At 41.7% G+C, this 27,765-nt stretch overlaps 1 protein-coding gene across 1 annotated transcript in view; it reads left to right on the forward strand.

Moving 5' to 3' along the window:
• LOC136780568 (uncharacterized) overlaps positions 1-27,765 on the forward strand; it is a 161,740-nt gene that overhangs the window by 118,170 nt on the left and 15,805 nt on the right. Inside the window, exon 2 of the mRNA XM_066739022.1 lies at positions 22,143-26,068. Within this exon, the coding sequence (XP_066595119.1) occupies positions 22,143-26,068 (3,926 nt within the window). The remainder of the gene's footprint in view (positions 1-22,142; positions 26,069-27,765) is intronic.

The following is a 27,765-nucleotide window of genomic DNA, read 5'->3' on the forward strand; positions in this document are numbered from 1 at the left end:
TTTTCATTTCTTCGTACCATCCGAATTTGCGAAGACGACAGCTTAACGGGGCTAATATATCACCCGATTCTCTCTAATGCACGTTATTAATACATACCTGGCCCGTAATACTCGCCCCGGCCAAAAAACACCAAACTCTTTTTTTCCTGCGAAAGAGCAAGAAACCGATTTATTAATGATGCACGGGCAAATGATATATACTGTTTGTTTGCATTCTTTCTAAAGTCAAGTAAGGCGTAATTTCTTTTTGATTAAGTGTATGCTGCACATAAATTACTCTGGGTTAAGCATTTCATTTTGGCAACACGGCTCTCGTTATAGTCTTTGTACTTATTATATTTCAAACGTCCATCTTTCGCGATCAGAGCAAATATCAACTCATCCAGCAATAATTCACTATTGCTTTCCTCGACGTGTTTTACTGATTCGTGCGAATTTTGAGGAAAAGTGGATTTTTCAAGTTAAAATATACTATTTATTAGTTAACCAGTCGTCCAGTCAAACATGATTTCAAACAATAGTGATTTAGCTGAACATAAAGTATGAAGGAAGAGTCGTGAAAACGTTAAGCAAGCAGTCGCTGGTAATAGTAATCGTGGGTTGTGTTTGAGTGTCTGGATAGCGGCTCGTTGGATCCTTTGAGCTTCCGCGCTCGCAGTAGATGGTTTTGACGTGGCGTTGCTGGAAAAGTCGAAATGGTGGATCGTTAAGACACGCAGTAGTTTACAAATACCTACATTATGATGTTATGCTTTATAATTCGCGATGGAATTAGCATGCAGCTGGCGGTGAATGACCAGTAGTATAAAGATTTGGGTAATTGCACTAATTAATATTTTTCTGATTCACTGACATAAGTAATAAATATTCCTTAGAGGAAAATACTTAGTGTAAGAATAAAACACAAACTTTGTAAAATATAAAGTCCTTGAGTATATAATGCTAGCTTTGTATTGGAAGCTTTTCAACAGTTACCCCTGGATGCATTAATTAAGTTCCCTGATATGGATATTCTGAGACTGAAGTATATCAGTCACGCCAGATTAAACAATATCATACAAGATAATAGACTAATTTCTAATATCTATAGGCCATGGGGAAACTTATATCTCATATACAAATCTTTAAAGAGGTGCGTTTATTAAATTTTATTAAACCTTCGACACCATCGATATATTTATGCATTTTATTTATCGAATAAAGATTAAAATTTATTATTACTTGAAAATTTATTTTAAGTATCTGATTTTTTTTTAATTCAAAAAAAAGATAATTCTGATAATATTGTAACAATAACAATATGACTTTAAAGCTTGGACATTTAATACAAAAGTAAACATACTGCTGATGTTTGCTACATCTTTATCGTACGTAGAATTTTAAGTCATTTGCATTTGGAAGAATGGCTTCGGGTTTCTGGCAGTAATTCAAATCGACAGTAGCATCCATTTGGCTAAAGAGAGCTTACCACGATACGAATCAGTGATTTATAACTAGCTGCCGGAATGCGTACGAACATTCCACTGTCTTCCACAGTATCGTCGATATTCGTTTAATCCGTTATTGAACTTTGCTTCGCTGCAACTATAGAAGCTACCGCGCGCGGTATCATTGACATCCGTTATGGAGCTTCCTCGAGTGTCCCGTGCGCCTCGTGAACCTGCTTAGTGATTCATGGGCTCGCTTCTCGAACTATGTACCCGAAGGTTCCTGCTTGGTCCTATATGCATATTTAAAAGAATATTATACTTATCAACTAATAATAACTGAAAGAAACTTACCCCAGTTTTCTATAAATATAATAACACTGTCTACAGTCACTTCATCTGATTTTTTAAGTAAATTTTCGAATTATAATTCTGAATTGATTCTTGTTTAAGATATTTACCACTCAACTATTCCGATTGAGTTTTTCACGTTAATAATAACGCACGACCTTGGATAAATTGCCACACCTGTTGCTCGGTACAAAGGACAAGCGCTATAAGGGCTTTGTGTATATATTTCCAGAGAGAGACTGGTGTAGACTGGCGAAGAAAAACATCAAACTTGGCATGACGTTAACGTCAGCTGTAAATCTACCAGTTCGCGTATGCAATAACTTGGCGGGGTGCATAGATAATAAAGTACCTAACGAGCTAATATCAGTTTACCCAGTGGCTAATTACGAAGGGATAAGGGGCTTTTTGTAGGCTGTCATTATCGACGATGAGACTCGCAGAAAATATTTTTCTAGAATAGCGAGAAAAACTCTGTGGTACATCGCAAGGAAAAATTTGAAGAGCGAAATATTTGAGAAACGTTCTGGCATCGCCTCGTCGATCTTTCGGACGCGTATACAATATTTAACGCAGTGTAGAAAATTGTTTTGTTTTTCGAGAAGTAGAAACTCGTTTCTGGGGATTCGTGGAAAAGAAAACACAATGGGAGGCGCGCGTGGACGCCTTTCGACGTCGCTTGTCCAGGTGCACAAAGCAAGTGCTGTTAATGCGCCGACGTACACATGTCGATGGCCCTACGAGTGCACGTGTACAGGATACATGCACAAGGCATCTATACATACAGAAACGGAACCACGCCACAACGGAACGATAACCGAGCACTCCGAGCGAGCAGTGGCCTCAGGCTTGTCCGGTCCCTCTTGTGACATCCGCTCGCTCGCCAGCTCGCTGCTTGACTCTCCGTTTCCTTGCTCCATGGAAAATCACGACCAAGAAAAACACATAAATAACCAAGGGGTTAATACACTCGGAAAGGATCAACGAAACTCTAAAACTTCTCTTCTTCGAGCCTCTGTTATGACATTTTCTTATTTATAGGAAAAGCGTCTTCTTCATGGAACTGTGGTATAAATTAGAAATTGTGATTGGAAATATTCATTTCGTTGGTTCGAGCGAATAATTAATTTATTCTAATTGAGAATTTTTGAAGGAAACATAACGGGAAGATATTGTACACGAGTGATGTATTCAAGCCGAACGTTCGGTGCATAAAAATTGTTAATATACCAACGTTACACATGTCGATGTTGCTAATGTATAATGCACTGGCACGCTTTTTACATATTTAATTTTAAGGCGAGTGTGGTAGTTTTGGGTCGTCTTGTCATCCTGCAGGTATTTCTTTATTCGATTGCATAAGCCGACTCTCCGGGCACACTGGCCCGGTCGGAATACAAACTTTGCTCTCGGAATTCATTAGCCAGACCCCTTGGAGCGTCTCGTTGGTAAGAAACGGAAGAACCTAAGAATCACATCGCTCAACTTTGTTCTTCGAATTATACTACTATGATTGTGATGAACATTTCAGCAAAAATCCTCATTAATCGTACAACGAAACTCGTTAACACCTGTTTACACCTTTCCAGGGCCTTCATTCTTGAAATGCCTATCATTTTTCTTAACACAAACGTTTCGTTTAATGTCAAATTGTCCAAAAACACTGGTGTCAGCTTGAAATTTAGCTTTAGCCAAGGAGCCAAGGATCTTCTTTGCCTTAAGGTTAATTACTCACGAGGTTACTCCTGACTTTATAAATGACGTACTGTTTCATACATTGCAGAGGCGTATTAGCATATTAGAAATTAAGGAGATATTCGAGATACACAAAGTATAAAGGAAGGTTCGTTGGTGAAGGTGAACCTTGGAGGTGAGAATGTGTACAAACGTTATTAGAAACGTTGTATTTTTCATTACTGTAAAAGAATTCGAGCGAAGCTTTATAATGTAAAATATCCATGATAGCTTTATCTAGATGCTTCGCAACATATGTGTGATGAAAAGAGCAGTTTTTTCAAGTAAGAAAGTTCTAGTCTAAGTCGATGACAAGCCTTAGCAAAGTCTTTGATTCCAATGATAAAACGTTCGTTGTTAGAGGATTCGTTGGATTGTTGGGGTCGTGAGAAGCTCCGATCGTTACGTAAAAATCTCGCGCCAAACAATATGACCAGTCACACCGCCTCGGCATCTTCAGCGTATCAATCTTTTGTAATACTGACAAATTGAAGGTGACGTACGTATTAATAAATCAAAGCGTTCCAACTCTCATCTTTAATTATCTTCTTCCAAAATGGAGGACTATGGTTTAAAGTCGAGTTTGGATCTCGTTGCTGAGATTAGTCAGGTGGAACATCGCTGGGTTTAAGCGATGAATGTTGTAAAAGGTGGTGGTTGTGTTCTTGAAGAGTGGTAGACAAGCTTTGAAAGACTTCGAGGGTAAAAGGAAAGAAAAGAAAAATCCTCGAAGTCTTTTAGACTTATATCATCATCACGTAGGTGAAATACAGACGCATGTTGAACTTCACGAGGGCCGTACTGCTTTTGTTTGGTCAGGCCAGTTTTCTAAGGACCTTTGGGTCGTTTCCACTTTGACCTTGGATAGTATCGCGGCCAAGCTCGCGGACCCTTTTCGTATCCACATCCACGTGCAGCTTGTTTATTCGTCCAAGAAGAAATTACTTTGTCGAAACCGCGAAACTGGTTACTTGAACTCTCTATAAAGCATGTCTTATCTATCCTTGACATTGACCGCACAACTAAGAAGCATTCCCACGTATAAATTTACACCACGGATTCAATTGCTGCACTCGTTGAATTCATAAGTAAATGATAGAAATAAAAAATTATGGTAGCCAATAAATGGCCTGTGCGTACAATATTAAAAAAGTATGCATTTTTTTGCTAATTATATATATGTCTGTTTACACGTTGTAATTTTTGGGCTGTAATTGGCTAGGCGTTGAATTTTTAAAATTAATGACCGACAAATTATAGTACGAGGAAGTTAAAGGCCACTTTTGGCTTAATCGATCAAGATACTTAAATTAAAAGGAAATTAATGTTCCAGCCACACCGTTGTTGGCGCAGAACTTAAATTGAATGGCGTACGGATATCTATAATCGTTGTTCATTTATGATCCATCAACAGCTAGAAAAGACGAGAGAATTATCACGCAGCTATCATCATAGTTATAGTGGTATCCTTTCATCGTAAATTGGGTCCTAAAACAGAGCCGAAAGGATTCGAGTCGTTCTACTCATTCTTCCCTACATAAATCCGGATGGCGAGAAAAAACGCTGAATCCATTAGCTGGAAACAGCGAATCCTTAGCATCGATCATGTCCCACCCTGCAAGATTGTTTATTGGCCCGTGAAAGGATACCTGCTATTGTCGAAGACATTAGGAATATAACAGAGATAAGAATTTCTGGGAGGTCCATTTTTTAAGAAGCGTCCCTTTCGCACTTTACGAGGGACACGATACAAGAATACATCTTCGAAAACTTATTCATAAACCTTCGTTTCTAAATTTTTATTTAGGCTCCGCGTGTCCCTAGCGGGTGCTTTTTATGTCGTAAGAAAGCTAGATAATCAGGTATAAAATACTGAACCAGGGAATGACATTTTTATGCTCGTTCCTCTGGTAGGTTTTTACTCGGCATCCTCGGCTGATCTTTCGCAAAATACAATATGCACAATGGGGACCAACACTGACCTTAGTCAATTTCCGAAGAAGGAAAGTGAATTCATCTGATTTGCATTCATAAATCACGATGAGGCTCCGTATGTATGAGTATGTGCGGGGCCAAACTAATTTTACCTCGGCGATCTTTCTCATAATGGTATAAATAAGGGACGAGTACTTGCTGGTAATTGTAGTGGTAGTAGCCGTGGTAGTAGTAGTAATAGACAGTAATAGTAGTAGAGAAACTAGTTCGTGGTTAAAGTCACGTCAAACGTGATGTTTGGCGTGGCGCTGTTGACCTCGCGATTTTCAAACTGACCCCAAAGGGCAACTCATAGCTTGTGCATTGTAACAATGCATCATCTTGTCGCGCTGGGAGGTTCGGTGCTTCAAGGTTGCTTAAGGTCTGCGCGACTCTGGCTCTGGAATACAATGGACGGTTCAGGCATCGCGTAGGGCTTCGATGCTTACATTATGGCCATCCCCGCAGCTTGGCACATGTAACGATACTTATCCCGATATTCTTACAGGCTTTGTCTCACATCCCCAGGAATCGCTGGTGCGATGTAACCGCTCGAAAAAATCCACTATCAGCACTACTTTGCTGCAGCTCATTTTTCCAGCTCACCCTATCTCCCCCAAACTTTTTCCATCCTTTCCATTCCATCTCCACAATTTTTCAAACATTTCGAGATAAATTTGAGATATTTCGTTTTGTATTTTGAGGATGCGATTATTCGATGTAGCTGCTCATAATTTTACAATCTCATCGTACGATGTTTTGACCGTCAATTCCAACACCCACACACACGTATACTTCTTTTTCAGAAACTCCACTCGACGTTGCGACAAAGTTAATTATTCATCCTACATTTTCACCGGATTAATATTGTAAATCTTCATGAACGTCTTAGGAGAACATATTCCTATATCTTCATATAAGCGTGCTATAGCTTCGGTTGTTATATAATCCTTTGCAATTATTCATGTTTATCGACGGATATAATCTTTTGAGGAATTTTCAAGAGACCCGACTAAGTGCAACATTATACCGAGCTACTGGCAATTACTTCATAGGTAATGCTAGGTAATGTCTTTGCAAAACAGCTTTAATCTGCATGAAAATTAAGGGGAGGAAAAGACACTTTTCTCTCTGCATACCAGACATATCACGGTACATCGCGATTAGTTTGTTATGAAGCAGTTTGTCGTGTAGGAAAGTGGAGTGCAAGAAGAGAGGACTTTGCCTTTTCGCCGAGAGAGAAAAAAGAGGATGATGTCGCAATTCGTTTGAACCCAATGACCCGGGGGAGAGGTGTATAGTTATCGGTGCAAAACATGAAAAGCAGCCCGGCAATGGGCTTCATTGTACTGTTACGTTCATCTTCCGAGGGGCGCGTGACTCGAAGATCGAGCAGCGCAGTATCCGTGTATCTTAAAGCGCATCCACGCCTTTATGTAACGCGCAGGACCGAGACACGTGAGCTCATTAGCCGTACTATTACACGCCGGAAGACGATTGCGTGTAAATTATCGGCGTACACTCGCCGATCTGTCCGCGATCGACTCTTCCTCTAAGATTCAATCTCTTTCGTGTCCCACAAGGCCTTTCCCATCTTCCCACTTGAAAATGCTTTCTATCGCCAAGCGAACTTGAGTCATCATCGATAAATAATTTGGCCGTATAATTTTCTCCATTGATGTGCGATTTAATATATGTAATCAAATGTGTTTGTTAAACGCGCAAATTCTTCAAGATTCGGTGAGGCTGATTTGCAAATGCATCGAGAGGCTGAAAGTATCGTTTGGTAACCGATGACGACTAGCTAGTATACGCGACGTGGCCGTGATCTTGAGAATGGCCTTGAACGCTTGTTTTAGCATATCCCATCGCGGCTTGGGGCAGAAAGTCATTCTTCCTTTCTCCCGTGCGATAGTAAACTATATCTATACGTTGTAGCAAGCTATAGCAACACATTTGTCTTAACGACTTATATCCAGAATTTATGCTTGAAAATGCATGCGTATCGAAAGGAGAATCTCGGATGCGTTTGGCTATACCGTATAGTGACTATTAATCCTTACTTTATGCCGTACACTTGTACTTGGACAGTTTTTCTCTGGATAATTGATGCGAGCATACAAATTAGACTGCCATACCTATATTGAGGCATTGATCAATTGTCCCTTATGTGCCTATAAATAATCTCCCCAGCCAATTGCTTATTCCAGGGAAATTAAGAACTATATGTGGCCCATCCGTCCGTGCTTCATTTGCATGTTTGGTAATACAGTATTTGTCTTACGAGAGATGCTTTGTTCGTGGCTAGAAGACCTTATCGAGCTAATGACCGGATGAGCTACGCGCGAATGTGAACTCGTTTGAACCAGGAAGACTATTATCTACTGTAATGGAACCTACTTATTCATGGGCATCTTGTTTGAATCAATATAACACTGGACTCTTGCATGCTTTTCGTGAATCTTCCAAGTGCACGTTCTTCTACACGAACTTTAACAAAAATTCTAACTAAATGCATACCAAAAATTGCATAATCGTTAGTCTCGTTAAAATTGTGTGTATATCACTGTAATATATGCAAATTCGAGATGTAATAATGAATTTAGAAAATTATAAAATAAAGCATAGAATTTGTATGTGTGTATGTGTATGGGAGAGAGAGAGAGTGTCCAGAGAGAGAGAGAGAGAGAGAGAGAGAGAGAGAGAGAGAGTCCCAATAGATGGAACAATGCTGGTCGAAATGCCAGCTGATTTTCTGAACTGGAGATTATTTCATCTGTGCAATAATCCGGCTCGCGGGTATAAAAAATATTGTCTCGCGCTGGAAAACAAATTCGATGCAGGGGAATCGTGACGTCGCGCAGATGCACGACTATGATAATATCGTCCTTTCTTCGTGTCTACGTGATATCCGGATGAAAGATCGTAGCGTCCGTACGGAGGCTTTGAGTGGATCGCTTTACATTCGTGAGAAGTCAATGATCTTGATCGTGATCCCAGGAACGCCCGTTCACGTCCTGCCAGAGAGCAATAGAGGAGAGAGTAGTTGAAGCGGTGGAGCAGGGGGAGGGGGGTGGATACCAGTTCACCGCATTGATACGCAAAAGTATATATGTCTTATAGACTGAATTCACTCACTCCTTCGGGGAATAAGACATGAAAGAGAAACCGCGGTTCAAAACAAACTATATCTTTCCCTTGCTATCCTTCCCTCAAACGCGGAAGTCCAGCCACTTTGCGGTTACTAGAATCCGTTCATTATTAATCGTCAGTTATACCATTGCGAATTTGTACATCAACGGATCCCATTTATATATATCTCCTATATATATCTGCTTCTTTTTTTCCATCAGAAATATTTCCTTAATCGATTACTGGCAATATTTGTATATATCCCATGATGAAAAATGTCTGAAGATTAATGATCGTTCGAGGTTAGGAAATGGATAAGATTTTTTGCATTTTCTCGTTTCGCTGTTTACGAGTCTTGGATCACTTGCGGCACACAGGAAGTGTTACGGATGAAGGATGCTACTGGCTTTTCAGGAACGTTGATCCGGTGGTTCGCGCGTGCCATTGTTCCAGAAGAATCTGCATACGATTCACTTGAATATCTGTAGCCCATTGTGCGTCTCCGATGCCTTATGTAACGGCCCACCATTGGTGATACCATCTTCGACACGTAATCGCACACGTAAGTTTATCGATGCAAACGGGAAACGGCCGGACGAACATCAATGGACTCACATTTTCTACTCGGGCATCCACTGTAAACCTGTTTTTTATACAATGTATGATTTCTCGATTATTCGTTCATTTCGTTCCTATTTCAACTCGCATTTCTTATCCACGTATTTCTTATAGCTGCTTTGTTTCGGTTAAAAAAAATCTTGAACAGGGCAAGTTGCTCTTCCAATCTTCGCTATTGTATCTGATTGCGTCTGTATAGAAGCTAGGAATCTAAATTAGATGTTTTTTTTCGAGTATTTCTTAAATGCGTGGTCAGTTGGTGTTAGATTTTCCATCGGGTCACATTATAACCATGACCCTTCTTTGAAAAGAGCTCGTCATTCGAAAAGAAATTATGAGCCAACATGAAAATTTTTATATACAAATACTCTTGACGGCTATGGACGGTTCTTTTGCGTCAATCAAACAAAGTTAGTCATGTAATTATTTTTCATGGCCATATCAATCGATTTTTAAGATACCAGCTCGATGACGATGATTTCGTCTCGGTAGGAAACCATATTAGGTAAACTATTTTTCTTCTAACAAAGAAAATTCAACATTATTAATTTAATGTAAACCATATCAATAAAGTAAATGTCATTATGCATATTAATAATAATTTTGTTTATCTACTGATCAAACCGTGGATGCCAATTAATCATAATATATACATTAACTTATCCCTCAACTACCTGCTCTCCATCGAGTAGTACACCATGAATAATGAAAAATTTATTTTGCAAATTCTGAAGGCTCGTGTATCCATTAATTCTAACAAATTTCCATTTCAATAGATTTAATCGAATTTAGTTTTTCCAAAATTATATAATTTTTGTTAATCTAATATAAATTGAATGAATCAATTTGTTACGATCAAATCCTCAATGATCTTAAATATGGATATTTCAATTAATTATCGAAAGTTCTGAAGATTATCATTGTCCTCAACAGTGCTATGGGTATAGAAATGACATTCCACCTTGTCTTTTGATTTATCTGTTTAATGCGAAGGAAAAGGCTGTGATTGTTAAGTGTTTGCAAAGTTTGCCAAGGCGTCTTCGCGCAAAACAGGTATCGATTCATTTGAATAATCCTTTCGCTTCATTAATATCCCACTGCCGTTCGTTATAAAAGGTCCACGTGCGACTTTCGATGACTTCTGACACTTCATCGATCAGCGATAAATGATTTATAGCGAAGAAGACCTTTTATAGATCGTGAAGCGAGCAGATCAAGCATAAAAAAGACCTCGTTATGCAAAGCTTTGATCCAATTATTCCACAAGCTAAGTGCAAAACCTCATTAGGCCGTCATCTTGGCCTAATTTCTACCCAAGAATATCCGATATCTATATACAAGAATATTAATGAGCGAAATTGCGAAAAGGTAATGACAAGTAATGGGAAATCGGGATTGTAGGATTGAAATATTCGCGCAGGCGCTTATCAACTAAGCTGCAATTGTATATATGAAAGTGGTATCAACTTAATTACGAGCTATAGCTGGAGTTCTGAAAGGATCGAGCTGATGCGTCAACGTGGCAATGACTAATGAGTAGCAAGTTATAATTTCAATTAATCTCCATTCCCTTGAAAAGTGGTGTCATTCTATTATCGTAGCTGCGAGGATGATCCAGTACGACTCTTTGTGTGCCATTCGCGAGGTTTGACGCATCGACGATGATACTCATCCCGAGTTGATCCGTCGAATGATTGGTACTCCCTTCACTTTATTAGAATCGCGCGCGAGACCGAGGCAAATCTCGACACTCGTACAATCATCGATGGAGCTTCGATGATGGATTTTTTTCTAGCAATACCGTTAAAATAAATTGTCCGATAGTAAAATAAAATTTCGCAAGCCCCTCTCTAAAGGCATCAGGTTCTGTGCGAGCCTGAGCAATGCGGATGTTGTGGAACGTGTTGGATGAAGTTTCGCACTTAGCATCGTGAAAGTCCACGGAAGTTTATAAAATAACAAATTGGCGCGGTGGATTGTGAGCATGCATGGCCAATGCGGTAACGGTAGCCAGCAAATTGTTCGACTGGATTCATGCGGAAATATAGCTTGGTGCGAATGAGCCACACCTTTTTTCCGTAGATTTCGAGCAATTGCGCAAAAAAATTATTTAAGCGAAAATCGTGGTTTTACGATCATCGCGTATTATCACCATAATGGTGTACCGCTAATGCATATGTATTACCAAACTAATGGCACTGACATGATTTTCTATTAACCGGTAATACTTCCTAACAGTTAATATTCACGTACGAACAATTACACTCTCCAATATTATATACCTGTTACTGACTCGAGCCTGTGGTTTATGTCATGGCTATAATTCTTTTTCACTATAGAAAATAAAATATGCTCCATAGAAACTTTATTAGTCATCCGGAGAACACCTATTTCTGTTCGTTCTGTTAAGATTTCTATCGTTTAAATAAAATGCTGTAATTCACGATAAGAAATCTTGTATTACACACTACAACAGGATAACCTTGATCGTTTTTAGTGATTTTATGCCTTTTAGCTATAGCTGTCTGTTAGATTGGAAATTAATGGTGCAAAATTAAAGCTTAATGGTGCAGAACTGCCTGAAGTTTACGAATGTTACTAAAATTTCAATGGCTTGCATAACTATCGCTAGATTACGTCTGCCCACTGACCGGAGTGTCCTCTGTGAGCCAGAACGGAAGCGGATGCACGCTTCGCAAAAGACCAACGCAATTGCATCGTTTTACACGTACACGCTCACAATCACCCAAGGGTTTGCGTCTGTCTGAGTGAGAGAGAATAGCCAGTCGTGGATCTCCTGGCTTTCCGAGCTACCGTGGTAACGCGAGACTCTCCACGGCCTTTGCTTTCTTCTCCAACTTCTTATTACGGATCTTATCGATTCACCCATAGAAAGTGAATTTACAATCAGGGAAGCTCGCGATCGATCGATCGATATTACTCTAGTACACCATACTCGTGTTTATAGTTTACCACTGACCCTAACCTATCCACAGGAAAATCACGATTACGTATACCGTGGAATAAAAAACATCAGATTGCTATATATAATAAAGGACTTTTTTTAAACAAATTTCTAAAAATATGATTTAATATTTAATAACATTTATACATATATAATTATTACAAAATATTAATGTAACAGCTTGCTTTATCAATACGTAAATTTATAAAACAGGGCCCACGAAATTTATTGTAATATCAAATCCTTACAATGATAAATTATTGCACATTTAAAGAAAGAAGCAACAAGATAAGGGTATCGCTTGCAACTGTTTTTCAGCCACTTGTAATAAAATTTCTACAATTGTCGAATCGATTGTGCAGCAGCAATTGTGTTTTTAGCACCATGAGAAAATTTCACGACTGAGTCGAAGAAAAGGGATCGAGGGTGCAATGAGGCGAGATGTGTCGAGGCATCAACCTGCCAGCAAAGATTACGCAAGGACGTTTGGATCGGATCAGTGGACAGATCGATGGCAGATATTGTTTACATTTTGAGCGTACCAATTACCACCCGGTTTACGAGGCTCATTACTCCTGTGCCGGCTGTGCTCGTACTGTTGCGGTGCAATTTGCAGTCGCGTACAAAGTATGCAGGAAGAGTTTCTCGACACGCCCGAAGCTCTCGCGGATCGAGCGATCGCCCGTGTAGATCGTCGATCAAGCAGGATTACAGGGATTTGTCGTCGTAGTAGCGGAAGCGTGGGCAGAGCATAGGATCCTTTTCACGAACTAAGTCGCCAACAGGATCCTCCGAGAAAACTACTTCCTTTGCTTTTCTCGCCAACAATTTGTATCTCGCACGATTATCATCGTGAATCAATTTATTCCTTACCACTTGTAGCATACCATTATATCAAAGGATAAATTTCTAATTTTATGAAGATTAGATAAATTCCTAAGGAACCTTGTTGCATGAAAAATTGACTGGTATAAACTAAAACTGTGTTGAATCTTATAAAAAGTTTTAGTTGAAAGATCCTTTTCAGGCACGAAAGTTCAGTTTGCGCACGTAGTATAAGTGGATTTGCAATTTAAAGCTGTCCCGTTTATCGGTATAATGCGGAACGATTAAACGGATGCTTGATTGTGACAAATTGCCGGAACGCTGATTCCACCGATTTACGCTTGCATAATTGTGCAGTGGGAAAATTCCTGCCTGACTCTGTTACTTCGATCTGACGTTTGAGCTTTGACAAAAATTTTACGATCCCGTCTCCCAGTCACTTTGTTTCGTGAATGCTTCGCGTGTTCCAATTTTTTACCGGTGCAACGTCTCGTTCTAATTATTTTACCGGTGAAAATATACGTGAGTGAGTCATCGCCGGTTTACCGATGAAACTCACCCAACTATTACAGTTTAGCGAATATTGTATTTCCTCATCATACTCGTACTTCCCCAAGTAAGATTGCCAAAACCATGAGTTATTTTTAGATTTAAAGAACCTATATTTCGCGTGAAAATTGCATAATGATAGCAATGTTAGTTATGAGAAAATTTCCTAAATAACGTAAGTCTGTATTTTTACCAAACTCAGAGAAAAGAGGGGTAGCTCGCTTGATATTTAAGATGTGTATACATACGCGTGGAATTTCAGAGGCTCAGGTGCACAATAATATTGAGCCATTGCACGATATCTTCGTCACATCGGGACCAGCATAGAGGCCAAGGTCCCAAGCATAAAACCTAAGATAATATTCATAGATACGACATAACCTGTAGGATTATCTTCAGCACGAAGGACTAGAACAATGCTAAAACTGTGTTGGTATAGAAAGAATCCAACTCGTAAGGGACTGCATAAATTACAAAACCGTGGACTGTCCCATTGTCGAGCTGGTAAACTCGAGGTCAGAAATTATCTAGATCGCTCTGTTTTGCCTCTGCGAAAAGGGACGAATACTTTTCTTATGTCGGACAAGCTTTAAAAATTTTATTACCAGCGCATTTGGGTCCTAATGAAATTACTGGAACTTCAGAGAGGACCAACGTGAAATAAACCTACACCACGTTTACATTTTATCAAATTAAGTGGCTCCGTCGTGCTACCAGAATTTTTCTACCGTACCGAGATGCAAAGATAACGATAAAACTTATTCAAAAATTAACTTTACAAATTTTCAGCGCAAGTATAACGTGTCCCAGTGGTAAGGTGTTAGCATAATGCATCCAGAACGTAATAAACGTGTAAATAACCTTGAACAATTGTTTAAACTTACAATTTTTCAACGTTTCAAACTCACATGAGAACCACCCACGACAGCCACGAAGTATCCTTTTCACCTCTGCGATCGACCAGAATTGTGTAATGGTAATTGGTCAATGCACAGTCTGGAGTTTCTATAACACAGTTGCAGCGTTAACTATTCCATCAAATCGATTAATAAAATTCGCTATCGGGGATAATGCAGATTGGGCGAAAAGGAGGACGAGTGTGTTAAAAAGAGATATAACGAAGACAATTCGGTAAAAATTACGAAAGTCTGGCAACAGTGACTTTAACGGAGTCGCATAAATTAATCCGTTGGATTTACGAGACCGCACGTTTAATTAACACTCGTGTAGCCGAGGACTCGGCGCAATTTGTACATTTGTCTGTAGTGCGCGACGAGGGCAGCAGCCGCTATCTCGCACGGATCTCGCGACTCATTTATAACTTGCGCGCGGCAACTTACGGTTACATATATATATGTATATATATATACATCTCGTGCAGCAAAGTACGAGGGCTCCGTCTACAGCATATATGTGCCAGCACGTGCTCACCCAGCCCAATGCCACAAAGTTCCTCCGAAATTCCACGGACATACCTCCGTACATCCCGTGTAAAGGGAACACAATCTCTAACGCCCGATCTCCAGTTTGGCCCAGTCTCTTCTACCCCAACTTAAATTGCTACGGACTACCCTTTGACTATCACTATCATGGTTTGCACTCCTCACATTACATAAACATTCTGCTCTCAGAATTGTACCGATAAATGTGTGTGTGATTATGATTAGACTAGAAAAAATAAGATCTATCTTTTAGCTGCCATTTTATTGTTGATTATGACTTTTTGTAGACATTTTTATACTCGTTTTTGTAACTTTCCCAAAAATACCCTTTCATTCTGGAAATCATTTAAGTGAAAGTATACTGGATTGGAAAAGGCATAAGTATTGCAAAGTGCTCGCTCAGACTTGTATAGATGAACGTATACAATTAGATTCGACGAACAATATATAAGATCAAAGATAAGACTCATCCTTCGTTTATCCTTCGTAGTTGCTAACGATAATTTTTTATAGGATTTTGCAGATATTTCGACTTAATTTTAGAGTATCGAGAAATCGGTAATAGGAGGACGACATGCTCCGAATCTAGGAAAGCACGTAATAATACCAGAGACTCATTAACCTTGTAGCAAACATGGTCAGGGAATCTTGAGAATAAGGTCGATTACGAATATAAAAAAAGTCGTAGCGCGTAGGTAATTGGTACAGGCATTAAGTTAACTTTATTAGTAGAATCTGGTTCAACGATAAGTCCGTTGTCCTTGCGGCGTGTAGTATGGTGTGTCTGGAGAAGACGCGCTCTGTTCAATTGCGCATTTTAGAGTCAAGGCACGCACCTTCCATTTGAGTCGACTCGTGCTGCTAACGTGCATGCTTGTCGCTGAACGAGCAAAGAGTAGGGGTGGCACTGACCTTCCTCATACGCGTGTTCGCATAAAATATTACGATCCTTTATGCGGTCACGCTGTACGCGATAAGCCAAGACTCGCAAACTCCGTTTCCACCCCCACCTAATTTCTCTTCCGTTGCCATCTCCTCGATCATGCCAGAAACATCCTTTTTCCCGTGACCCCCCCCCCCCCCCATCGTCCGACTAGAACTTGGTGAATTTCCCTGCAGGATTGAACACTTCAACCTGGGAAAGGTCAGATGATGACTCTTGATCCTGGACGAGGATAATAGGTGGTCTGCATTATTCATCAGGACCTCGCGCCAAGTGCAACGGTGTCAGTTTCGATCCAAGTTATCCTTGATCCTGTCTGTGCTAGACCCTAAGAATGACCTTTTCTGCTACTACATCCGAACCTTCATTTTCACAACGACAAATATTATCATCGATTATTCCGGAATCGATAAGAGGGTTCATAAAACGTAAGAAAAACGTTCTCCTCCGAGCAAGCTATAATTCATCACCGTTAATATTACCATACGTCGAGCCTAAAAACTCTGAAACCAATGATAGTAATTTTATTCCAAAGCTGACGTTTTTTAGGTTGTCGTTGAGCGAATGTTTAAAACGCTATTAGTGAGAGATTTGTAGGACTTTTGTAATTTGGGTACGCTTGAATTATCCTCGCGTTAGCGAAATTCCGAGTGTAAAAGGCAAAGCTGGTAGGTCGAACGACGGCGAGTCGTACATTACCAGAGGTCCCGCGAGAACAGAGAGCTCCGAGTAGGTATTAGAAGCCACCGAAAATACTTGTTATATGTGACACTGCATAGACGAGTTACACTCGCTTAACGAGTTGACAAGTGGAACTTTTATGCAGCTGTAAATTTTACTCGTTACAGCGAAATCGCTTCTATTTGCTCTTTTTCTCTACGTCCTCTTTTTATTTGCCTCACTCGGTTGCGTTGCGCGCGACTAATTTATGCCTAAGCATGCCGCATAAGTCAATATTCTCCAAACAGATTTTTTGCCGGTCCTCATCCTCGCGAGTCGAACGTGCCTTAAAACGGAGGAGAAACTCAGTAAACTCCGATAGAATTGCAGGGTCCAAAGGTTATATCGAGGAGATATGAAAGAGCAAAGTGGAGCACTTCGCAGATAGGGAAATACATATTGGTACCTGAAACGAAGAGGGTTGCGAGTGCGACCGGATTGGTGGACCGGTTATCCGCGAACGTGCAATCGTTCGTGCAAACGAGGCCCGATGATCCCCATGCACGGTGCCTCTAACCCACGGGTTCGTGTTGCCCGGGCGTCCCGTAGGTACGTGTACAACCTGGGAATCATTTTTCGAAGAGAAACAAAACAACGCACGCCCATTAACTGCACGATAGGGTGGAGGATAGGCGATGTTGGTGTAGCATCGCGTGTAAACCAGCCAGGAGGGTCATCCTTGAATCTCATTTTTTTTTCTGTGCCTGCCAATATGGCGTAGCGTTTGGCACTGACTCCTTTTTTCCAGACTTCTAAAACACTCAACGTATATACTTTCTCATAGCTGGAATTCTAAACATTCTATTCTTATAAGTGTATATATATACGAAGTGCTGCAACGATTTTCAACTTCCTCCTGTAATAAGAAAAATCTCTCATTCGTCGTAACATCCTTTTGCTTTTAAGCCACTGCCCCTGCAATGTTTATAAAGCATGTCCCAGTGATGTAAAAAATTTGTTTTACATTGGCGCAATGACCAGAAGAACATCGAACAGGAACGGTACAATATAGATAAGAGGAAGTTGCGTTAGCTATTTATTGATTACGTATCGTACATTACGTTTAAATGAAATGGATGAAAAAATCAACCTTCTCCCATTTACTGCCACTTCATCCTGCCCACGTTTCCTGCACCAAGCGTGCTTACCGCTCTCTGCGTAGGCTTACTACATTTTCGATATTACAACGTCGACGCGAACATCAACCAAATAGGTGGATCGTCGGTCAAAAATGACCTCGATAAACAATTCCTCGACAGCCCCTTATATCGTCGTGTCATCGACGTTATTGAACCTTTACGGTACAACATTATCACTTTCTTCGCCAACAACTCATCACCCGTTATACTCGCCACGCCTGCAGGTATGATCATACTGAAATAATATTTGCGATTGAATATTTCATAACCCCCTGAATGGGATACGATTCTTTACGATTTTAGCTTGAAATTCCAAGAATTAGAAATTTGTTAGTTTAATCCGATATGTTTACGATAGAGTGATGAGTATTAGAATTTCTTGCGAGCAATATCGACTTTACGCGTGTAGGTGGGAAATTTGGTAAGGTGTGGTGGTGTGGAAATGGACGTGCAAAGTGATTTTGGTTCATTCAGCTGTAAGGCGGATAATAGCGTCGCTAAATACTCGATTCGCCCCTGTCGAGGCTCTCGCGGACGATGATTTACAGAGGGAACGAGCAACGTGTCTGAGAGGCCGATGCCAGGTGTCCTAGACGCGTAACTTATGTTCGCATATGGAGACATAGGTGCGTACCTGACGCAGGTATTCCCACCTAAGTACATCCCCACAGTTAACGACCTAGCGGGAGACCACTGCTCGTTTCTTCCAACGCCTCTCCATTTCCACAACTCTTCCTTCTAACCCTCTCTCACTCCTATAAATAAATCCATCTCTGTTTCTCCCACTTTTCACACTCGATAAATAAACCTCCCTCCTTTTTTCTTCTTTAATACTCTTGATAGACCAATCAGTTTTCAACCTACCTTCTCTCTCGCATCTTCGTTCGATGACGACCAAGATTAATTTACTACCATCCGATCTTCAAAATTGCTTTCATAATAATATTTCAATGTCCAATATTCTACATTAAATTTCCCAGATACCTATTATAAATATAACAAAGTCGGATGATTTTCGAGGATCAGAAATTATAATCTAGTAAACATATACCTCTGATAGATGCGGAAATAGGAAATTTTTAAGTACCTCGTGCTAATTGAGTAGAAATAAATTATGCCAATAAAATCAAGCTTGTTTAGGTGGAGGGATGAATGGTTTATGTTTTTTCGTGGAAATTAAAAATTTTCCCACGAATACTGCGGGGCATGATGAACACGTATGTAAAAGAACTTATCTGTTGGCAATTACTGAGGCTAGCACGAAGAACTCGATATAGGTCCTTGATAGTCGACTGTGTCGAACGTGACTTAGGAATTTCTCGGACGGTGAGCAATTAAAGAGCCACATTGTCGAGCATCTGCAGCAAAGTTTTTCCTTTGAAGATGAAATCGACGTTTTCGTGCTCCCTCGACGCAATCGCGAGAGTTATATACACGGCATTGTTCGCTACGTAATATTTGCAATGTACATAGAGTATATTCGAGCTATGGCGTAATTAAATGAAGTAGTCGTACACAACACTCAACGATGTATTTTGCAGCAACGCTGATCGAAACAGGTATTATATTATTGTCCAGCAAGCTGCGTCGCAAAACTCTATAGGCGTGGCCAGAAATATTTATGCATACGTACCTTTACACCCAAGATGTGCACATGGAATCAGATAATTTAATTTATGACTCTGCCCTCGAGCCATCAGGTTAACCACCGTATCATTTTGATATTTTGAGAAAAGAACAGCTCACTGTGGAGATATTAATCATATAAAATCGTCAGATTTGTTGTTCATTTCAGCTCCGTTTAACCTGTACTGTACGTGTCAAATTTGGCCCCTCGCGAGACTAATTGATTTCTCTTGACGATTCCAGACATTAGCTATCTCTGAATGAATATTAATGAAGTCTCGTATAGACACGTAGACGCCAGGCCCAGTTGAATCCTATATTCACGCATATTTTCTACAATTTTTTTGCTCGCACACCGGAATTTTGGGAGTTAACGGAAAACTTGCGAGCAAATCCCGTAAATGTTATACAGCGGTATAGCAATACTAAACATACAGATGTATCATTAATTTCTCGTAATTCGTAAAGCTGCCACTCTTCGACGTAACGAGAAGCATGGTCCACTGGGAAAATACGCGTTGAAATCACACCGATAATTTTTCGTAAACATTTCCAAGCAAATATTATCGCACAACTCGTTAGGACTCGCGAAGTAACTGCACGTGTAACTTCTTTTCACAGCTGAAATAACCGTAGATAAAAAATAGACATGCAAATCTGATTTGAGAAGAGGCTGAAGAAAAAAGAAAATATTCAAGATGGTAAAGAATTTATTTAAAGGAAGCTGAGAAGAAGGCTGTACCATATTTAGACATTATCCATATTTATTGGACAACCAGAGTGAAGCGTGAATGAAAGAGGATATAGCGAGAATTCGACTTATTCTCGATGGGGATGTCGAGAGGAACGTGTTCAATGGGTTTTTGAATGCTTACAAGAAGAAAAGCAGTGCCGTGTAATTAGTCGGATACCGCTGGTGCATTATCGAGTTGGCAGATACGACAAAGGGGAAAGCACGAGCATGATAGAGATCTCCTCCTCTCTGTCTTTATAAAGTGGCTTGACCCAAGGCCTTGACACTCGGGTCGTACCTTTCCTCATTGATGCAGACCGTTACACTCGTAAACCTTCGAAAGGGCGGACATTGCTGCAGCGTGAGTATCGTTACATCCATAGGAATCTTCTTCTATTGATACAACGAGCCACGCTTGCCATATACCAAGCTCCTCGTGTAAAATTAAGATCTTAAAGCTGCTAGCTACAAATAATCCCAGCACCACAAAACCGTATTCACTAATTTGACAAACGTGAGTCTGCCTTAACCATATTTGGCCCGCAATGTATTGTACATTGTTCATTCGATAAATGTTTCAACGTCATTATAGTATGATATAAAAGGTGGGCCTATATCCGATTGACCGAAGGTTGCAAAAGACAAAAGTCGTTAGAAAAGATAAAGTGTCAAAGCCAATCGTAAAAGAATAATGAGGCAATTGTACCTAGTTTGGTACTGTCAGAATTGTATAGTCGGTATTTCCTTCAAAAATTTATACAGATGTTTTCTCACGACGAGGCACTATACAGGATGATCCATGAAATAATGTGGTATTGATTCGGGATCCATTGGTACATTGTCAGAGTAACCTCTCGAGCAGCAATTTGGCAGGTTTAATTACTCGCTTGTGTGGCTCTTATAACGGTCAAAGTTCTTGTATTTCAGAGAAGTGTTATGGGCCAGCGTGCAATGCCAAACCAATCGTGACCGCGAGCAATTTCTTCTGCGCCATGAAGAAACGTGAGAAACAAATGCCCATTGTGCACTTCGAACCGTGAATTAACGGTACCAGGTCGCTCGTGCCCCAAACTTGCCCAGCCATCCGCGACCCTGAAGACGCTTCCGTTGTCCCGAAGAAATTCTTCAACGTGACCTCTGCGTCACGCTTCTTTATACGGAAATGATCCTATTATTTTTTTTTTTGTGAAATTTATATATAACCCTTGCATTAAATTTCACTTCGTGATCCCAACTGGAATATCTTGATCTTTTCTTCCCCGGCGAGCCTCAAGTTGGATAATAACGCCATTTTCTACGATTCTCGATTGTTTACTTAAGTTTGACTTGGCAATTTTCTTCATGCACTATATGTAAAGCTTGTTAGACTTATGTAAATTATGCGCATAACTGATAGTAATCGCCCTATTGTCTCGCAAGGTATACTTTTCTAAAGTTCTTAGTGTGGACTATCGCGAATCAATATAGTATAAACTGATTTTGAATGAAAACTAGTCTGGAAATGCTGTTCGTTTGCCAGATCGATTTCTGCAATAGCCCTCAATGATGTCTATCGAGATTATCTCACATTGGTATCTGAAATGTCAGTTCGCACAAGCGTGTGGCACCATGTATAGCTGTCGTCCCTTTGATTTCTTGCTTGATAAAGCAATGCTGACTCCAAGGGAGCGGATCAATTGAACTTTTCTTTTCGTCGTCCGCGTCGCGTCTCGTCGTATCGGTGCCGCAGTGAAACCAAACCACGTGACGCGACAATTCTTCGACATTGCCGATGATCAAAGCTTTTGCAATCATGCCACCATTAAGGATCATTGAAAAACACGTATCCAATGTTGCGCTGTAATTCTGCAGCACTGTAAAAAAAAATAAAACTCTCAATACATATGTCTACTTTCCTGATTATATTCTGACTCTCTTTCAATATAGCAAATTGGGAATTAACGAATAAATATTGTCTTTTTCAGATGCCAGTGATCATCGTCAAGGTAGGACACTGCAAGCCGAGTTGCCATCTTTAAAGGCTAAGAGGGAGCAGACTCTGCGCAACATTCTCGCTGTAAGAAGACGCCAGGCACTGAACAAACGACCAACGCCAGCGATGCGTATTTGGTCCAATCACACGCTCCGGCCTCCAGATTTATCCACTGCAAAAGGAGACACCTCTGATATGTTGGAGGCTCAAGAAACTAGACAAGGAGCTTACGCGACAGCTCCCTCTGATTCGAGAACCGATGTTGCAGAAAAAGAACCTGACGATTCGCAGATCCAGGAAAAATTGATCGCTGAGGCGAAAAGCGAAGGAAAGAATGACGCGAAAGAAGAGGAATCATCGAAATTATCCGACAGCAAATTAATGGAACAGTCGCTAATAGGATTAGAGCCTAATACGACTAATTCTTTAACGAACGCGAATAAATCAAATACAAACACGACGAGAATTAACGCGATTAATCAGAAAAATCTGAGCTCGACGCCAGCGTCAATCGTGCCCAGCGTTCAAAAGACAGTCGAGACAGAAATTCGTAAAAAGAATACCGTAGTCATGCCAGTGTCGCTGTACAATCATTTCCAGCCAGTCGAAAGTAATATTCCAGTCGAAGATATGACCCAGTTTTTATATTTTGGACAAAAACTCCATCCGGAGGTTCAAAACACGACATCGAACAATTCTGTAGACGCTAGCTCAACGGTCTCCTCGAGCATGCTGAATTCCAGGAGGAGGTATTCCAGTAAGAGGTACAGCCCGACAGCGACCACAACAAAAATAACGACGACGAAAACATCAGGATCCGCTATTCTGGGATTGGAGGAGATCATGAACGAAGAGATGAACATTGCAGTGGAGCGGCAAACCGTGGAAAAGAACAGGGTTTCCAAGATCAAGAACATTTTCAGGAGCCCCGGGACGAGCATCTATTACAGGAAACCGAAACCGACGGACTCGACAATAGCGTCCAACGTTATACTAAGCGAAACCACCAGGAATTCCAGCAGCTCGGTGAAAAGCGAGACAGAGTCCAGAGAAGAAAAACCTCGCGTCTTTAACCAGTCCGCTCACGCTTCTGTCGAGGAGCAGCAGTTGCTGAACAGAGACGGAGGAAGTGCTGCCCACGTGACAACAACAGATGTAGCCAGGAATTCCAGCGAAATGACCCAGATACCCGTGACCGGAGCAACTTCTAGCAACACGAACTTCTCGAAAGATTCGAACCAGACAACGTCCACGTCCAGCGAGAAACTCGAGAAGGCAGAAACTGCAAAACCATCCAGGGAGGCGTACCAACGTAGCAAAAAGAACGACGACTCGTCCCCCTCGGTGGATTCCAATTCGCAGAAAAAAATGGATTCCGCCCCTGGCGTTATTTCTACCAGAGGATTGATTTCGTCTCGCGAGAGCAACAACATAGAGAGCTCGATGTCGCGCGAGAAAAGCCTGCAGGATTTCGCAACTCGGGTCACTTCGGTCGAGGAAACGTCAACCCTGAGGATAGTCGTGACGGAGGGGAATATCGAGCACGATTTTGCTATGGAATTAGCGTCGCGGGAAAGGAACACGGTGAAGCCGATGGATTATAAGGAGGAAAGTCCTCGTATAGTTTCGTTGAAGGATTTTAAGGGAAAATCGAGTTTGTCGGAGGATGGGTCCGGTGGTCAGGGATCGAGGGAGTATACCGAAGAGGGGGAAGAAGTTGAGGATGAGGAGGAGGGGGACGAGGAGGAACATCAGCAGCAACAACACGTGTACGCGTACACGATAACTAACGTGACGCGGCTATTGCGCAACTACACCGGACCTGGGCTAAGTAAAGAGGAGCAAGAAGGAGGTCCACGGAGTACCGGTGCCAGGGAGATAACGACCGAAGCGCCACTGTCCTCGGAGCTTCCTTCTGTTGCTGCTGGTGCTGGTGCTGCGGCTGCCGCTGCTGTTGGTGACGGTGATGACGTTGCCGTTGGTATTGGTAGTGGCGTTGGTAGTGCTGGTGGTGCTGGTAAAGCCGGTATAGAGGCCGAGCGGCCGCCAGCGAAACTCAGTACCGGCACGACCGTCCAACCAGACGCAGCAGCAGCTGGAGTGGCTGAGCTCAATTTGGTGGGGGAAAGACACGCTAAAGTCGCCACCGTCGAGCCGCACTCGCAACGTGCGATCGGCCGTGCGACCACGTCCACGATCTTATCCAGCGCCAGCAACAGAACTGTCTCGACTCGCAGCAGGCAGGAAGTCACCACCAGGGGATCCATACGTTGGAACCACTCGAAGAGCAAAAGCTTTGAACTCGATGGTGTCACCGAACGCAGACTTCTCCGAAAATCTGCCAGCGCCGTTTTGAACCAGAGATCCGGCCTGAGCGTGGACGAAGAGAGTGGTGGTAAAAGGCGAAGGATACCTTCGAGTCTCAGGAGAATAAAGGAGCAAATTCTCTTCAGGAACGAAGATCGATTCTCCAACGGCTCGACGAGTCTCAATGAGACTGCCAATAGTGAGAGGAATTCTGTGAGTGATAGGAGAACGGTGAACGAGAGCGTTTCTGCTCAAGTGAACAAGCCAGTCGTGATTGGTGCGAGTCAAACGGAATTGTCTGGGAATTTTAATAATTCCAGTATGGTTAGGAACACGAACGTCGTGGAACAAACGGCGAACGGTACCGAGCTACCGTCGATCTATGACACGACGGTGAAACAGATGGAACGCAAAGTCGATACCAAAGATGACGATTCCAGAGAATTAACTCCGTTGGAAGAAACTGATAGTAGTAACGGAGTGTCGACGGAAAGTGCCATGAATGCCGTCGTCCATTCCTCGGACCTGACAGTAACCGAGGCTGTAGCCACTGATTCCCCCGAAGAGAGAGCGGGGACCACGATGACAGCCGCCACACCATCCACGATCAAATCAATGACATCCACGTCGAGTCTCCCGAAAATAATGACGGAATCTAGCGAGGAGACTCTTACCTCGAATCCTACGAGAGAAACACCCAATCAGCCTACCGTAACCAAATCACCGGAAGAGAATCGACCCTTCGGCATGTCGGAGGACCTCGATCCATCGGAGATCCAAAAACTCTACAGGTCCAAGGACACTGCAAAAACCGAGTCTCCGATGGTGACAACGAGCGGCACGACAAAATTAACGACGAAGGATGGCAAGCAGCGTCCAACGGTCGATACGAGGACGCCACCGGAAGTAGCTGAGAAAGGGGATAGCGAGAGATCACCGGAAGTGAGGGGCAGGAATCTGTCGGACGAAACGAAGGACAAGGACGACGTTTTGCCCATAATGCAATTGTACAATACTTCGGAGATATTCAACGGAAGCAAGTCAACCGAGGGCAAGCCTAATATGGTTGGTGATCCTCGAGTGGAGCTTCCCGTGGAAGAGGATGAATCGGAGGCTTCGGGAACGAGCACGGGCGCGGGGACAGTGAACCCTGCGGGAAAAAAGTCAACGTCCACTTCTGATACGTCAAGTACGAGTCGATTGCCTTCTCTTCCCGAAGCCAAGGAACCTGTCAAGAAAGACAAGCACGTGGATAGGGAGGAATCGATCAGTGCTTCGACTCCTCCGAGGAGTTACAACGTATCGAGCGGTAGCTCGGTCAATAGAACCAGGCACAGGACTCCGTATCATCACGCGATCCTACCAGAGTTCAACAACTCCGTCTACCCTAGCGAAATGAACAGGACGTTCTTTGATAGCGGGATGATCGCTGTGAGTCCTCGTGAATCAGTGAACATCAGTGAAGTGATATCGAAGAGGCACGATGGAGATACGATAGCCTCGCAGGAGACTGTCGCGGTTGTCAGCTACATTCTGGCCACTCTGGTCGTTTTTCCTATTGCCGTTGGTGTTGGCCTTATACTCAGAAGACTGATCCTCAGGAATCGTAAGGTGGGTTCACGGGGGGAATCTGGGTTACTGTGCGAGAAAGTGAAAGAGCGCGACGGGAAAGGGCCCGGTGCTAGGGAAAGCTACCTACATCGGTTTCGTTCGCCTTTGTGCCTGACCCACTCAGCCTATATTTTCCTCCCCAAAAAAATCTACGATATGGAATAACGCGATTAAAATTTTAATCGAAACATTTGTATCGTACTTTTCCTATATACACAGATATGAGAAATAATAATAAGAATAATTATAAAATGACGGAAAGTAATCCAAGCTGAACGAGGTTAGCTAAGCAGAGCAAATCTGTTAAACCTTGAATCAGAGGTAAACTACTTGGTATTGAATTAAAAATCTGTTGATGGTATAAATTAGACTACACTGTACGGACGTGTGTCTGCTCCAACCGTGCGGAATAATTCCATTAATAAAGCAAAGAGGTTTACATTGATTTAATCGCGCAGGAAGTGGAGAGGTCTCTTGGAAAAAGATTGAATTATTAGTTTCCGGTGTGTGCAGTCTTATCAAGTGTAGTTGATGCGCGTAGATTGGTCGGGACACAAATCATCGTTCGCACGGTGGTACCACTTAAGTCCCGTTAGACTTGCTGAGAATTATCGCCAGGTGTGGTAAGGCAACGCGGCCATGTTCGCATTTATCATCTGTTCATTAACCGTGAAGAGTGGTATCGAGAGTGGAAAAAGAACTCTTCGGGTACACACACATACACACGAACGAGCGTTAACAATTCGCTAATTAAGCAAACTCCTGGCAAGGGGAAGGAAGCTCTAGCTCCGTGTAAAACCTATCGAATCCAGCAAAGTCACCGAGGATTCTTTTCGATCGCGTACACGAGAATTACAGAGTCCAGCATAATATCGGATGTACTCCGTCGTGCCTACGTGATCCCAGCAACGTATAATTAGGGACGATAAATTTGTTAAGGGTCTACGTACCGAGGAATTTTCTAATTAGATTTTATAGTTCGTAATTTGCCGCGTTCGATTCTAATGAAGGTATCTTAAAAATTGTCCATTGCAGCATCTTATATTGTAAAAAGAATATCGATGCTCCAGCTTTCAGCTGTTGCGCCAACTTTCAGGAATTCTATTAATCGTTAACAACAACTCATCGATTATGAGGGTTTCAAAATCTATTTCATAGAGTACCTCATCCCTTGTGTTCCATGAAATTATTTTGCAACGGTTCTTTCACACGAGAGCACATTGAGATTCAATTGCAATGTTTATTAATTCATTGATTCGACGTTTGGCCATGAACGCTGGCTCGGCGAATGAAAAACTAACGCGGTCGTCGTGGATCGAAGTTATTCTGCTGGCTGATCTACCAAAATACATGGATGATGATTCACCAGAAACGTTGGTTATCCATCGTGGCGCAATTAACACGATCGCCAAGTTCATTGTGCGGGTAATTACGCGCGGTCTCTGTATAGCATACATTTTCATAGTAAATAATTATCTATCGGATATTCCAGTAGTGGGATACGTGGCGAATAGACGAACGTGCATAAATAACGAGGGAAGAAGAAGCGAGTGTCTATTGGATAACGGAAGAATACCTCGTTTTATTCTTCGGGTTAAATATTTCTCAACGCGAGTGCTCATAAGCATTTAGCGGATACGTCAATCACGTAGAGTCAAGGACTCGCGATTATCACTGCTTACCTTCTCATAAGTATC

This window comes from Prorops nasuta, unplaced genomic scaffold, assembly GCF_024137725.1.
Source record: "Prorops nasuta isolate Cenicafe-Biocafe unplaced genomic scaffold, Cenicafe_Pnas_1.2 PNAS00019, whole genome shotgun sequence".
Classification (NCBI taxonomy): domain Eukaryota; kingdom Metazoa; phylum Arthropoda; class Insecta; order Hymenoptera; family Bethylidae; genus Prorops; species Prorops nasuta.